Raw genomic sequence first — 14,031 nt, 5'->3', positions numbered from 1 at the left:
TTTTTTTTTCAAAAATGTGTTGTTAAAGTCTAAACAAAATACAAAAAGGTTTTTAATTGTGTTTTTACCAATTTTTGTTTTTTGGTCACAAGTAAATTGCTTAAAAAACAATATTTGTGTTAATTCAAACTATAGTAAACATAATTTATACAAAGTCAATAAAACAAATAATATCAATTAACAATAATATATAATTTAAGATACCATAATTAAAAAACAACTATAACATATTATTTATTTTAATAACAGACAAAACATTTTTTTTAAATTTAACACATTCAAAACAAAAACGTAATAATAATGAGTTTTTTTATCTAAACCCTTTTTTGCTTTTATTCACAAAACGAATTTTAGTGATTTTTTGTTTATTTTTTTATCAACTCAAATTTGAATTGTATTTTTTTAGTCACACTTGAGAAGTTACTTAAATACCTTATAGTTAGTTAACTATATACCCCTTTAATTAACCCACCATAAAATAGCTAACTGAACTATCGATGACTAACGTAACTATATTTTAGAATTATATAATTATTTTTTATTACTATAATCAAAGGTTCATTATATTAATAAAAATAACTTTATATATAACTACAAAACTTATTAAAAAATCAAATTAAAAAAAACTATAATTGAATTTTAATTTGAATAAATAATTAATATAGCATTTTTAATTGTATTATTTATTCACAACAATTTCTATTATTAAGTTTTTGTTTTCCTGTGGTCTAACCAAATAAAAATGTATTTAATTGGGATGTCTTTTTTCAAACTCTTCATCGCCATCTGCTATTGCGGCAACGTCATTGCCTTCAAGAAAGTCGTGTATTCTGGCTCTAATTGTGGGAGGAAGAGGAATTGTGAAAAGCTCCATATTTTCTGGTGAAGTAACAAGTGCTCTATGAAACAAGTAAAAATGAATGTTGCGAAGTGGATGTTTGGATATTTTATAATTAAGAATGACATGAGCAAAGATAGTGTAATATTCATAATAAGAAAGATTCATTGTCCATTGGCACTTTATCATCTTAAAAGTGCTCACCAGTCTTCCAAATACATTTTCAACTATTATTCTACAAGAAGAGTGAACATTGTTATATTCATCCAAATACTTTTTTTGTTCTGTTGTGTATTGTATGTTGGGATTTTCTCTTTGTGGAATGACTCAACAGTCCCACGAAGAATATCCTCCATCTGCCAAAAGTAATTGCCCAGCTTTAACACATGTTTCCATAAACTAAAATTCGAATATACTTGCGTCATTCATCGCGCATTATATCCGTGTAATCACACCGACCGCCATTCCAAAATAGTTAACAACTAACTCCGTTTTCAAACCAGAGTTATTACTCTTGTAGAAAAAAATCTTTTGTCGACCGAATGAGTTCTCAAACTTATTTCATTCTGAGGATGATTTACAGGCTGATCTCTTCCATCAACTGCATAATAAATATTATGTAATTCGGGGATGTAAGTAGTATAACCATATTATTTCTTAAACGCGAAGTTGATAGTTGTACCAGCACAATTTTTTATTGAATCAATAAAAATTTTGTAAGAAGTTTTGGCAAATAATAAAAGTGCACAAGCAGGCCAACTGGAAATGTTTGCTTTTCTTCTACTTTTTTCTTCAATAGAATCAAGTGAATGATGACTGTGTGAAATTAAATCTATTTTTAGACAATTGAAAAGTTCCAAAGAACCAAAGTTACTTTTCATTTTTGTGAAAAGAAGAAGTAACATGTCTTTTGAGTTAAGGTGGTATTGTTTATAATAAAAACAAAAATATGTATTTTTGGAACTTCAAAAAAAAATTACCGATAACATTATACGAGCTTGGTATAACATCACAATTAACAACAAAAATAGCAATGTCACAAGAGATTAATTCGTAAATTTCTTCAAATTCAGCAATTGAAAAACCTGTAAAATTTTTGCAGTCTAAATTGATATGAATATTAATTGAGCATAATGATGGTTTCTCAGGTGTAATAATAGCAAGAATTGGCACAGTAATAAAAGACCGATCGATGGTAGTGTCAGAAATACGAGATAAAAAATCATCAGTCGATTCTTGACTACGTGGTATAACCAAAGTTGCCATCTACATTGGTTCATGACGAGCTTGATTGATAGTAGCGTTTTGTGTTTTTCTCTGTGTAAGTGTAAGTGGTCTTGTTCTTTGAGGTTCTCTTCTTCTGGTAGATACACTTTGGATATTTGAAACAGACCTTCGGCGTTGTGTTGAAGATGTATGTATTAAACTGTTGTCATTATTAGTAATTTGTTGTGTTGGTTCTTGATCAATATTCGATTCATTTGATTGTAAAATAAATTTTGTGTTGTTGTCTGGTTTTCCAAAGTACTTGTTTGTTGATTATTTGTAATTTGTGATATTTGTGGATAATTCTGAATATTACTTAAATTTGAAAGTGTTGTATTTTGATTAACGTTTTGATTACTTGTTGTTAAAAGTGGTTGTGTCACCATTTGAACACTGTTTGTATTGTTTGTGTGTTGATTGGTTGTAGTAAGTTGTGTGTTGCGATTGTTTGGAGTTTGTTGTATACTTGGTGCACGATGTGTAACATTTACAGTTTGGCGGGGTAGTAATGGTCTTAAATGAAAACTTAAAGAAGAGATTGATTTGTGTTGTTGACCATTTTCATTAATTTGTGAGGTGTGATTTACATAAATGTTTATTTGTTTTTTGTTTTTTTTTGTTTTTTATTCTTGTTAAAATTGATGATTATTACATTATTTATATTTTTGTCGATTTGTTTTTCAAATTGAATTGCTATATTAAAAGGTTTTTTATCAATAAAAATGTATTATTAAATTTTATATTTAACAATTATTTAAATAGAAAACCATAATAAATCTATATATTTATTATAATTGGGTTAACTAAAATATAGTTAAGTTAGTCATCTATGGTTCAGTTAGCTATTTTATGGTGGGTTAATTAAAGGGGTATATAGTTAACTAACTATAAGGTATTTAAGTTACTTCTCAACTTAATGTGAATGAACTGAATTATGTTATGTTTTATTATTATTAAATTGTAATAATAAAAACATTTCTTATAAAATTTCATCCAAAAGATTATTTTTGATCAATCTTAGGAAATTAAGTTTTAATTTGTTAATTATTTTAAGTAAAATAAAACTGACTAATGGCCGATTTGGGTTAGAAAGGGCTTTTTAAATAATTTGAAAAAAAATGATTTGGACAATTTGTTTTTTACTTATTATTATTATTCTTCTTAAAAAAACTTTTTGGTAATGAAAATGTTTAATAATAATATTTAAAACAATATCATGGTTATTGTTAAAAACCAAACACTCGCTACCAACATTGAAATAAAAACAATTAATTGACATTTGACTTAACAACTTATAATAACTATTAATAAAAATACTCTAATACATTTAACTTTTGAATTACGATGTTTTGTAAAATAAGGCAAGAAACCCACACCTGGAGAAAAACTCGCACCCATATTCTTTTCTTTTCTTTTATTTAAATTATTGTATTTTTCACTTTCAGAACATGGGAAAAATAAAAAATATCGGGTTATTATAGTTTCTTTTTCTTTCTTTTAAGTGTTTTTATTCAAAAATAAAAAATGATTCGAGTTTGATTTAAAATGAACTATCAAAGAACAAAAATGGCCCGGATTTTTACGTACTTTCAGTGTATTATTACAGTGTTTCAAATTTGTGTTTATTCAAAAAACAAAAATACTATTATACAAACTATATATATGATTTAATGATTTAAACTATATTTTATAACTTGTAATAGTTTATCAAAACCCAATTTCTAAAAATAGTTTAAATTTTCACAAGACAAATTCTATAATATAGTAATGTATAGTAAAAATAATCAGAGATTTGCTTTTTAAGATAGTTATTTTTTTTTCTAAAAAACAAAAAACACAAATAAATATTTATTAAAATACAAATTATAGCAGCTCTAAGTAATAACAATTGTTATAAAATATTTAATAATATTTAAATATACAATTTCAAAGTTAAAACTCAAACATTTAATGAAAAACACGTTTTTTAATTTAAAATTTATTCAATTTTAATTCGTTTTAAATTAATAATCAAACAAAATGTCCACTTTGAATGAACACCTCAATATTGTAGTTGTTGGTCCTTTTCAGACTGGGAAGAGTACATTTCTTGGGCATCTTTTTGCTGGCCTTCAAATTATTGATCAACGAACGATAGACCGATACAAAAGAGAATGTATTGAAATACAAAGACCGAATTGTGAATATGCTTGGGTCTTTGAAAAGACCAAAGGAGAAAAATGGGAAGCGTTAACAAACATCCAATTAACAAAAGGAATCATTGCCAAAGACAGTATATTATTAAAGGAAAAACTAAGTTACGACCAATTACGACGCACGACTATGGAAGAATTTGAAAAAATGAATATTTCATTTATAGACACTCCAGGCAATATAAAGTACACCAAAAACACAATTCGTGGTATTCACAAAGGAGACGTAGCATTTCTTGTCGTTTCTGCCTCACAAAAATTTGACGACCAAAAAGAAGCAATTATTGAAAAGTTGATACTATTAAAAGCCTTTTTAGTTGATTTAGTAGCAGTTATTATCACCAAAATGGGTGAAGTGAAATACTCCGAAATTCGTTTTGAAGAAACGAAATACAAAATTTTGGACCTTTTAAAACTCGTTAGAATTAAAAGTGAAAATGTCAGATTTATTCCAATTGATGGACTTAGAGGAGATAACTTGACTGTTTCTTCAGAAAACATGACATGGGCTATAAATAAGACTGGAACCGTCACCGACCTACTTAACACACTCAAAGTCTCAGAAAGAAGTCGACTTGACACACAGCCATTCAGAATGACAGTGGAAGATATCTACAAAATTAGTGGAGTTGGAACTGTGTTAGTTGGAATTGTCGAGAGTGGAATTGTACATGCAAACCAACTTTTTACAGTGTCTCCAAGTGGACTATCAACTAAAACAAAAAGCGTTGAAATGATGGGTAATCCTATTTCAGAAGGAAAAGCAAGAGAGTTTGTTGGTGTGAATGTTGCAAATACAACGTGCAGAGACTACAAAATAGGAGAAGTTCTTTCTGATGTCAACTTTCCTGCTGTTCGATGTGAACAGTTTGTCGCACAAATCAAAATAGTAGACGACAGAATAGTAAAGAAGGGGTGGGCTCCAACTATGAACATCCATTTTGCACAGGTGCCTTGTATAGTACTTGATATAGTACGAATACTAGGAAGAAATGCACCAGAAAAAAAGTTAAGTCGTGTGGAATTAATGAAAAGAGATATAGCGATAGTCACTATAATGTCGATCAAACCAGTTTGTGTTGAGACTTTCAATGATTTTCCTAAATTGGGGACTTTTGTTCTGAGAGATAATGGGAAAATAGCAGCTTATGGTGGTGTAAAAGAAGTGATACCGTGGTCTATCACATCAAAAGAAACAACTATGAAATACTGTGCAAACCACAGTTTTTTTGCTGGAAGAAAAAAAGAAAGTTATTATTGGTAAAAATTTTTTGTGTTTTTTTTGTAAAAAATGTGTTAACCATTTTTTTCATTATAAAAGTAACAATTAAATAATTAACAAAATGCGTTTTTGGGAAATGATGTTCAAGAATAACTAAATTATTCAAAAAATAATGTTTTGTAAAAATTTAAATAAAATAGTAAAAAAAACTATAAAATTAAATTAGTCTTAGCTTAAATAAATAAATGGGGATTGACACTGAAATTGACAAATTTTTGAACGCCCGATATCATACGTCCAAATTTTCTTGAAATTTTTGAATTTGCTGTTTTAGAGGCAAGATCCTCAAAGTTATTATTTCCACAAATTTTTGAAATTTCAAATTGTGAAATTTGTTGAGTTCTAAAAGCCGTATCAAAACGGAGGCTCTTTTGCTGTAGTTGTTTAAATATATTAACAGCATGGTTAAACTTAGACTGTAAAACGTTCTTTGTTATGCTTCAACCTCGAGTCCTTCTTTTATTTTACCCAAGACTGCGTCCAGATCTGTATTATCCGACATGTCTGCTTCATTAAAAACACATTTTTCATATTTTGAATAATCTGGTTGACTTGTTTCTTCCTTTGTATTCACATTTCGACACGAACTTATAATTGTTTTTGTTCAATAGAGTTAGTTGTCAATCCTTTTTATTTTATTATTTTTAACACACTGTTATAAAAAAATAAAAAACCTTTTTTAGAAAAACCACTTTATTTATTTTATTAATTATAATAATATTATCATAATTCATATTAAAACCCAATATCTTTAAATAAAAAATAAACTTTAATATAACCAAAGTAAATTTTTTATTTATGAAGTGTTATTTAAATGATTTTTGTTTTTGAATTGTTTTTGAAAAACAATACAATTTTTTGTGAATAAATGAGTATATTTTGGGCTTAAAGTGTTGTGAATAATGATGTTTGTTTGATATTGAAACGCAGAATTAAAGTCAATGATTTCACTGGAGCTATTTAATGAGCTTTTAAAGACTCCAAATTCAAAAAATGAGTGCTAACAGACAAACAATGTTGTTCAAAGCCCTGAGTGCTTTGACTGGCTTAAAAATTGTTGGGTTGTGTAGTCAACACCCCGAAGCGCAGAAAATCGACCTGGAAATGTTTACGAATTTGTTTGTGAATAACAACATTGAAGAAGCCGTAGAAGTGTTCGTGGAAAATAACAACAGAGAAAGAATTGTTCCTGAAATTCATCCAAACGAACCAACTTTTAAAATTTATATTAACAATTCGTTGGCTTCAAATAAAATATTTTCGATAGACATCTCGTCGAATTGGTCCACTGAAAAAGTCCAACAAGTTATTTTTGATAAAACTGGCATACCATCTGATCTTTATTATCTTGTTTTTAGAGGAAGAATTTTGGATGAAGGAATAAACATTTCAGAGTATTATGTCACTGAAGAATGTACCTTGTTCATGGTTGGAAAACTTCGCGGAGGCCTAAAAGAATTTGCATTCGATGACAATTTGTTGTCACCAAGTTATGACTATGATTTCACAGGTATTGATGATGTAAAAGATGGTAGAACATATACAAGAGGTGGGAAGAAGTACTCAAGACCATGTGGGTACATGAGATATGCACTCAATGTATTGGGAAAGTATGATAATGGAGATGACACTTGGTTGGGGATGTCAAATTCCAAAGGTGAGTGGGCAGTGAGTTACCATGGAACAGACTCGAATTTCGCAAATTCAATCTGTAAAAATGGGTTTATAATTGGAGATAGAAATGCTTATGGTGATGGAGTTTATTGTAGTCCCTGTTTTGAAACTGCAGCAAGTTATTCAAAAGATAAAATTGACGACGAGGGCAACAAATTTAAAATAGTGTTCCAAAACAGAGTCAAAACCGATGAAATTAATTATGCTGATAAAAATGGAGGACCTTCGGATTATTGGTACATGGATCCCAAAAATATCAGACCGTACGGAATATGCATTATCAAGTTGAATTGATAAACGATATTTTAACCTTTTTAGTTTATTTTATCATACTTGAAAATAGTGTGTTTTTATATTAAATATTGTCATGTAGAAGTAAGATATCAACTCCAAAGGCATGCAATTATGAAGATATAATTGCCAAAGGTTATTAAATTTATTAAATTTAACAAAATAAACTTTTTTTCCAATTTCAAATAATAAAATTTAACAAATAAATTATTTTAATAACTAAATAAAATTATTTAAAAAAAAATAAGTAAAATTTAAGTGTATAATATCAAAATTTTTAATATTAAAGAACGACGTTATTAGAAATTGATAAGCAATAATAAAGTAAGTACTAATGAGTTATATCTTTAATTTTGGTTATAAAACGAATATTGTAAATAAAGATAAATTTTATTCTTGAAATGATTAAGTTATAAAAATGAACAATGCAAAAAGTTGATCAAAATTATCATTAAACTTTGGATATAATATGTTTTAAGTAAGTCGTTTAATGTTTTTGTGAAATAATATTTTAAAGATAAACAATTTAAGAGTCATTTTATATAACTTTTAAAAGCAAAAACACACAAAAACAATTTTCATGTTTATGAATGAAACACTTGAAAATATCATGTTTTAGAAATTTTAATTTGATTTATAACAATTCCAATTGGACTAATTAATATAAAAAGTGTTCAAAACATGAAATGTTTTAAAATTGAGTTATTTTGAATATAAGTTTTATTGCAGAAACATCCGATTGTTATAAATTGGTTTGTCAAACTTTAAACAACAAACAAATGGATAGTGTACTGGACAAGATTATTGCACTTTGTACTGATGCAAAAACCAAGTTGGGTGATTACAACAAATACAAGACCACAATGTCACTTGCAACAGACAGTACACAATCAATTGAAGAGCGAGATAAGATGATAAAATCTTTTCTTGACAACTCCACAGAAATATCAACATGTTTTGAATCTACACAAAAATCGTTAGAAAGTCTCAACTCTACTCTTGCCGAACTCTCCACAGTTTTTGCTTCTGAATTGTCACAGTGCCAAAACAAAACATACGAATTCAACAAAACTGTTGATCTTATGAAAAGTATTGAAGAAGAGAAATATAAATCGAAACTGAGTGAATTAAGTAAAATGACTAAACCTGATGTTTCAAAAGATAAAAACACAATAAAATTCGAGACTTTTCTATCACAATACATCACCCCAATCGAACGACAAAAATTGGAAGAATGGACTGGTCTTAAATTCCAAAAAGTGCTTTTTGATAGCGAAGTTGATAATTTCTCACAAGACAAATCAACTTTTGGCAAAAAGATATCAAAACAGCAATTTATGTGTTTTGTTGTTCGTAGCGAGAACAAACGCACTTTTGGAGGTGTTGTTTACAATATGATCAATTTTGAACAATATAAAGACTCTTCTGTTGTTGATCCAAACGCCTTTGTATTTAACTTGGACGGGGAGAAGTCCGAGAGATATCTTGGAAGAGGCAAGAACATTGATTATGCACTTCATTTGGAAGCTATTGATGATCCCAATGAACTCTTTAGTTTATGTGGAAATGCCATATTTGTTCAAAAGAAGGGAATTCTGAGGGGAAGCTGTGCACCAAGTATTGATAATATGCCCTATGGAAAACTGTGTGGTGGTGACAATTTTAAATTGGACAAATTTGCAGTGTTTAAATTGGCAATGATTTAATCAAATGTTGTTGATTTGTTTATATTGAAACAAATAATAAAAATTAACTATATTTATAAATGGTATATAACGGTGTTATCATATAATTTGAATTATAAATGCAATACAATAAATTTGATAATATTCCTTTTGTACTTAATTCTTGTACAGGGGTTGTTATATCATTCAATTTATGTAATTTTTTGTTTTCAAAATGCAGTTTTGGTAATATTTTATCTTTACAGTTAGACGAAACAAACTTCTGCAAAGAATTAACCTTCTGCAGCTATAATTGGATCGGATATTAATTTACATAAAATTTATAATTTATTTTTTGTAAATGAGTCGTAACAAAAATAATAATAATTATAATTCAAAATAATTAAAAAGTGTTAATATTTTCTAATTAAAGTAAAAAACAATTTTTATTCATTTATAAAGGTTGTGGTACCGCATATCATCTACAACATCAAGTGCCGTCGTTTAAATTTGGCAACTTTCTCAGTTTCAAAAAAGTTGACGATATTCATCCAAACATAAACCGTTCCTTTGGAATGGGTCTTTCCACATTACACATTCGAATAACGTAACGCCAAAAGAAAAGATATCTGCATTTCTTCTCTATGTTTAACACATTAGGCGCCATGTATGTTGGTGTACCAACCTTTTAAGTAAATGCAATGTTGGTCATCATACATTTACATCTCTAAAGTCCGTCAATTTTGCTATCACCTCGTTACTAAAATTAATTGAAAACACGAGAATGTTGTCTGGCTCAGTGTTTATGTAATTTGCTTGTTAACTGAGTACTGTTCGTTTTTAGTTTGGTTTTATTTTTTTAATTTTTGATATTTATAAGACCAATTATATACTGCAGAAGGTGTATTAATAAAATCCTGTGGATAAAAATATATTTATTTGAAGTTGAAAAAATACTATTAAAAATGGTTTGAATTGTTATTAATTATGGTTATTTTTAAAAAACAATCTGCAGAAGGCTGATTCGTTGCAGAAGGTTAATTCGGCTAACTGTAATAAAAATACATTTGAAACACACAAAAAACGCAAAACTAATAAAAACAAATTATCATAAAAGTATTTAGTTACTTTTTTCATTTAAAACCCAATGGAATTCCAGTACAAGAAGAGCAAAATTATGATGAAAAACTTAAAACACTTTTAGGAATACATGCCAACCCATTTCACATTTTGGAACAAATATTCTTTCTTTTAAATAAGCTGTTATTTTTCCTTTTCACTTTAAAAAAAGAAGTACAAATAAAATACTTAATGTATTTAATTACACAAATGCAGTCAATTTTCGTCGAAATATATTAACAATTTTTGAACCAACTTTTTTCAATAAAGTTATTAGTATAATAAATTAGTTTTGAATTTGTTATTATTTCTATCCCATAATTACCAATGCAAATAAAAAAAGAAATATATAACAACCCCTGTACAAGAATTAAGTACAAAAGGAATATTAGAACTGTTATATATTTCATTTTTTAATTAAAACAAATACACAACTATAATTAAATATGCAAAACAGTTCAACTCGAAAGCAAATTATAGTAAAATATACCATTTATTACTATATGTTAAAAAACAATTTGTATCATTTCAAAAACAATAATTAAAAATTAAAAAATAAAAATGAAAACCAATAATTAATGGTTGTTAATAATAAAATATATTTAATATTATCAATCAAGATTTTTTCGGAAAAAATTTTTCCCACCAACTTTATGAATATTACTATTAAAAAGTTATTTTAAATTATTCAATTCTTTTTAAAATAAATAAAAAACAACTTTATATAAGTATAGTATAAACTATAATAAATAGTTTAAAACCAAGCAATATACTAACGTAAAAGTTACATATTTTGACACTTCTTAGTAATTTCTTCCATTAATTCCTTTCTCACTTCGTCTTTGATTTCTTTAATGATTTGTTCCTTAATACTCTCTTTCGCTTTTCCGACCATTTCACTGATTATGAGCTCTATTTCTTCGTTGTGTTTTTCCAATACAACAACTTCGCTTTCTTTCTTCTCTTGTTTTTGCTGTTCTTCTTTTTGTACTTTTGTCTCATTGTGGTGCGATTTGAAAGGACAATCTCTGAACGTGTGCCCTTCTCCTCCACAAAAGAAACAAAAAACTGGTGCTCCCTTGAAACTTCTTTTCTCTCTATTTTCTTGTTCCTCCTCTTCGTGTTTTATAGTTGTTCCAATGTGTTCTTCTTTAATCTCATTTGTATTTATTTGTGGTGTTATTTCTTCTGTCTTGTTTTCATTCATCATCTCTTCGAATCCAACGCCTTCCGACTGGTTTTGTTTCTCAAATTTCCGATTTCTTTTTTTGATGTCATTTTTCCTTTTTATATTTTGTGGCGTTTTTATTGGGATCGATAATTTCCAATTCCCGTTGCCAATCGACTTCGAACTGTTAACAAGTGTTTCTGCAGTTTGTAGGTCTTTCACAACAACAGTTCCTTTGTTAGTAATTTCTTCTACAATGTCAGCTCGTTGTTTAATATCCCTAAAATCCAGACCATTAAGAAAAGTCTGAAACACATCTTTTGTTGTGTTGTCAGGCAGTCCAAAAAAGAGAGCGCAAGTCGTTTTATTTAAAAAAGGTTTGACTTCCACGGTATAACCATTGAATTCTTTTCCGTTCAACTCTTCCACTGCGCGTTGTTTAGTTATCAAATCTACAAAACGGACGGTGAAAAAGCCACGCTTGTAATGCCTTTGCTTCGTTTTTAAGTAACAAGAAATTGTTGGAAATTCGGAAAATGCTCGACTGAATTCTTCATCAGAGTGACAATTGACATTTTTAACTGAAACTTTGATTCCTCTCATTGTGGGAAAAAGTGATTCTTTTAGTTCTTGGTTCCAATCTATTAACAAAAAAGTATTTCTAAAATTGAAACCCAATTAAAACAGTTTTATTATATTTGGTAATATAAGTAATTATTTGGTATAATTATAGTTTTTTATTGTTTAATGATAATTAAATTTATTTAAATAAACAATTAAATATTATAATAAAATAAACTATTAATTATAATATAATTCCATTAATATAAATATAAATATAAATATAAATATAAATATAAATATAAATATAAATATAAATATAAATATAATTATTATAATTATTATTTTTTTCTAGTTTTATAGTTGTTTATTTAACTCGCCAACAATCCAATATTGCTCTTTTTAACAGTTTTTTAAAAATTTGTCCCAAAACTGTTTAAATAATTTTGAAATATTATTAGGTGATTTTCCTGAAAAAATAGATAAAAACAAATAATATAAAATTATCATAATGGTATTATTTTTTATTTTTTATACCAAAAAATTGTTTTGTGCATTTATTTTTTATATAAAAAATTGAAAGCAAAACAAAACAAAAATTACAACCAAAATAATAAAGAGTTGGTGGAAAAAGTCGGCTTTAGCAAATTATAGTAATATATAATATTTATTGTTACAAGTTGAAAAAATAATTTATATTATTTTAAAAACATTAATTAAAAACAAAAAAACAATTAAAAATATTTGAAAAACCAAACAATGGTTGAATTTTTTGATATTTACGTTAATAAAATTGACTTTTCGGATACGTAATATAGTTTTGTTGTTGTGGATGTATTACCCCACAAACAGTCAATTGCGACCACTTGATGTTTGTTTTTATAATTGAAATGATGATCTAGTAAGTTCAAAAGAAAGCGAATTTAAAAGTTATCAAATTAATCATTTGATTTATTATTTAATAAATACAACACAATTCAACAATAAAAAACTTAAATGAAGCATTTTGAAATAATTTATTTATAACAACAAATAAGTATTCATAAAATCTAAAGAAAATGATAAAAAGCACACATAACAAACGTGAAAATTGCCATTTCTTGTTTGACAAAACAAATAAATAATAATAATAATCGTAATAAAAAAATAAAATTGGTTATGTTCAGAGAATGACGCAAATTGATAAAAGTGGTTGTTATTTCCATTGAGTAACATGTTTCTGTGTCATAGTGAAAATGATGAGTCGAAATAGTTGTAAAATATAATAACGATAAAATGAATTCATTATACATCGCTTTTACAGACAGTGATGCATCCACAATTGATTATTCAGCAACCCAAATATAAAGAATAATAATATATACTTCTTAATTGACAATAAAAAGATAAATTACGCATAATGTAAAACACAACAAAAATTAAAAATATACATTAAATAAATCAATAAAATAGCATCGATAGACAAAGAAGTTTGGTTATTTGTTGTTTAAAAAATTAATAATATAGTTATGGTTTACCTTATTCATTTTAAACACTCTTTTCAATAGATTATTAAAAATATGTAATTGTATACATCAACTTGTCAAAAGTCATTAACAAACAATTGGTTAAACAGTCCATATATTAGACAAAAAGTCAGACAACAATATAAAAAACACGTGGTTTTTATGTAATGGAGGGAAATTGTTATTAAAACAATAATATATTTGACACTAAAAACTGTTTTAATGATTAATTGTTCATTTTTAAATTCTTTTTATAAACACTCTTCAAGATTACTCACAATATGTTAAATACCAAAAGATGATAAAAATATATTATAAACAGAAAAAATAGTCAAAAATCTTGCTACATCGTACTGTCTGAAAAATACACAGTTGATATAAAGGTTTTTTTGAAAAGTTTATATTTTTGATAAAGACTATTGTGTGTACATATATTTTTGTGCGTTTTTTTAGTTGTCCACTGATGTGTTC

At 27.0% G+C, this 14,031-nt stretch overlaps 4 protein-coding genes across 4 annotated transcripts; 3 read left to right on the top strand and 1 right to left on the bottom strand.

The window, feature by feature from the left end:
- Positions 1-4,123: 4,123 nt before the first annotated feature.
- On the top strand, positions 4,124-5,560 carry EIN_149830 (elongation factor 1-alpha, putative; the record flags this gene model as incomplete). The annotated part of the gene is made up of 1 exon (XM_004257889.1): positions 4,124-5,560. The coding sequence occupies one exon, from the start codon at positions 4,124-4,126 to the stop codon at positions 5,558-5,560; it is 1,437 nt and encodes a 478-aa protein (XP_004257937.1).
- A 1,011-nt stretch (positions 5,561-6,571) lies between these two features.
- EIN_149820 (hypothetical protein) lies at positions 6,572-7,546 on the top strand (the record flags this gene model as incomplete). Its single annotated transcript, XM_004257888.1, has 1 exon — positions 6,572-7,546. One exon carries the CDS (start codon positions 6,572-6,574, stop codon positions 7,544-7,546), a length of 975 nt encoding a protein of 324 aa, XP_004257936.1.
- Positions 7,547-8,322: 776 nt separating this feature from the next.
- On the top strand, positions 8,323-9,249 carry EIN_149810 (hypothetical protein; the record flags this gene model as incomplete). The annotated part of the gene is made up of 1 exon (XM_004257887.1): positions 8,323-9,249. The coding sequence occupies one exon, from the start codon at positions 8,323-8,325 to the stop codon at positions 9,247-9,249; it is 927 nt and encodes a 308-aa protein (XP_004257935.1).
- Positions 9,250-11,110: 1,861 nt separating this feature from the next.
- On the bottom strand, positions 11,111-11,536 carry EIN_149800 (hypothetical protein; the record flags this gene model as incomplete). The annotated part of the gene is made up of 1 exon (XM_004257886.1): positions 11,111-11,536. The coding sequence occupies one exon, from the start codon at positions 11,534-11,536 to the stop codon at positions 11,111-11,113; it is 426 nt and encodes a 141-aa protein (XP_004257934.1).
- Positions 11,537-14,031: the final 2,495 nt, after the last annotated feature.

Source organism: Entamoeba invadens, assembly GCF_000330505.1.
Source record: "Entamoeba invadens IP1 unplaced genomic scaffold scaff_1105074726367, whole genome shotgun sequence".
Taxonomy (NCBI): domain Eukaryota; phylum Evosea; order Mastigamoebida; family Endamoebidae; genus Entamoeba; species Entamoeba invadens.
Note: the sequence above shows the minus strand (reverse complement) of the source record. Positions and strands in the feature narration are given on the sequence as shown.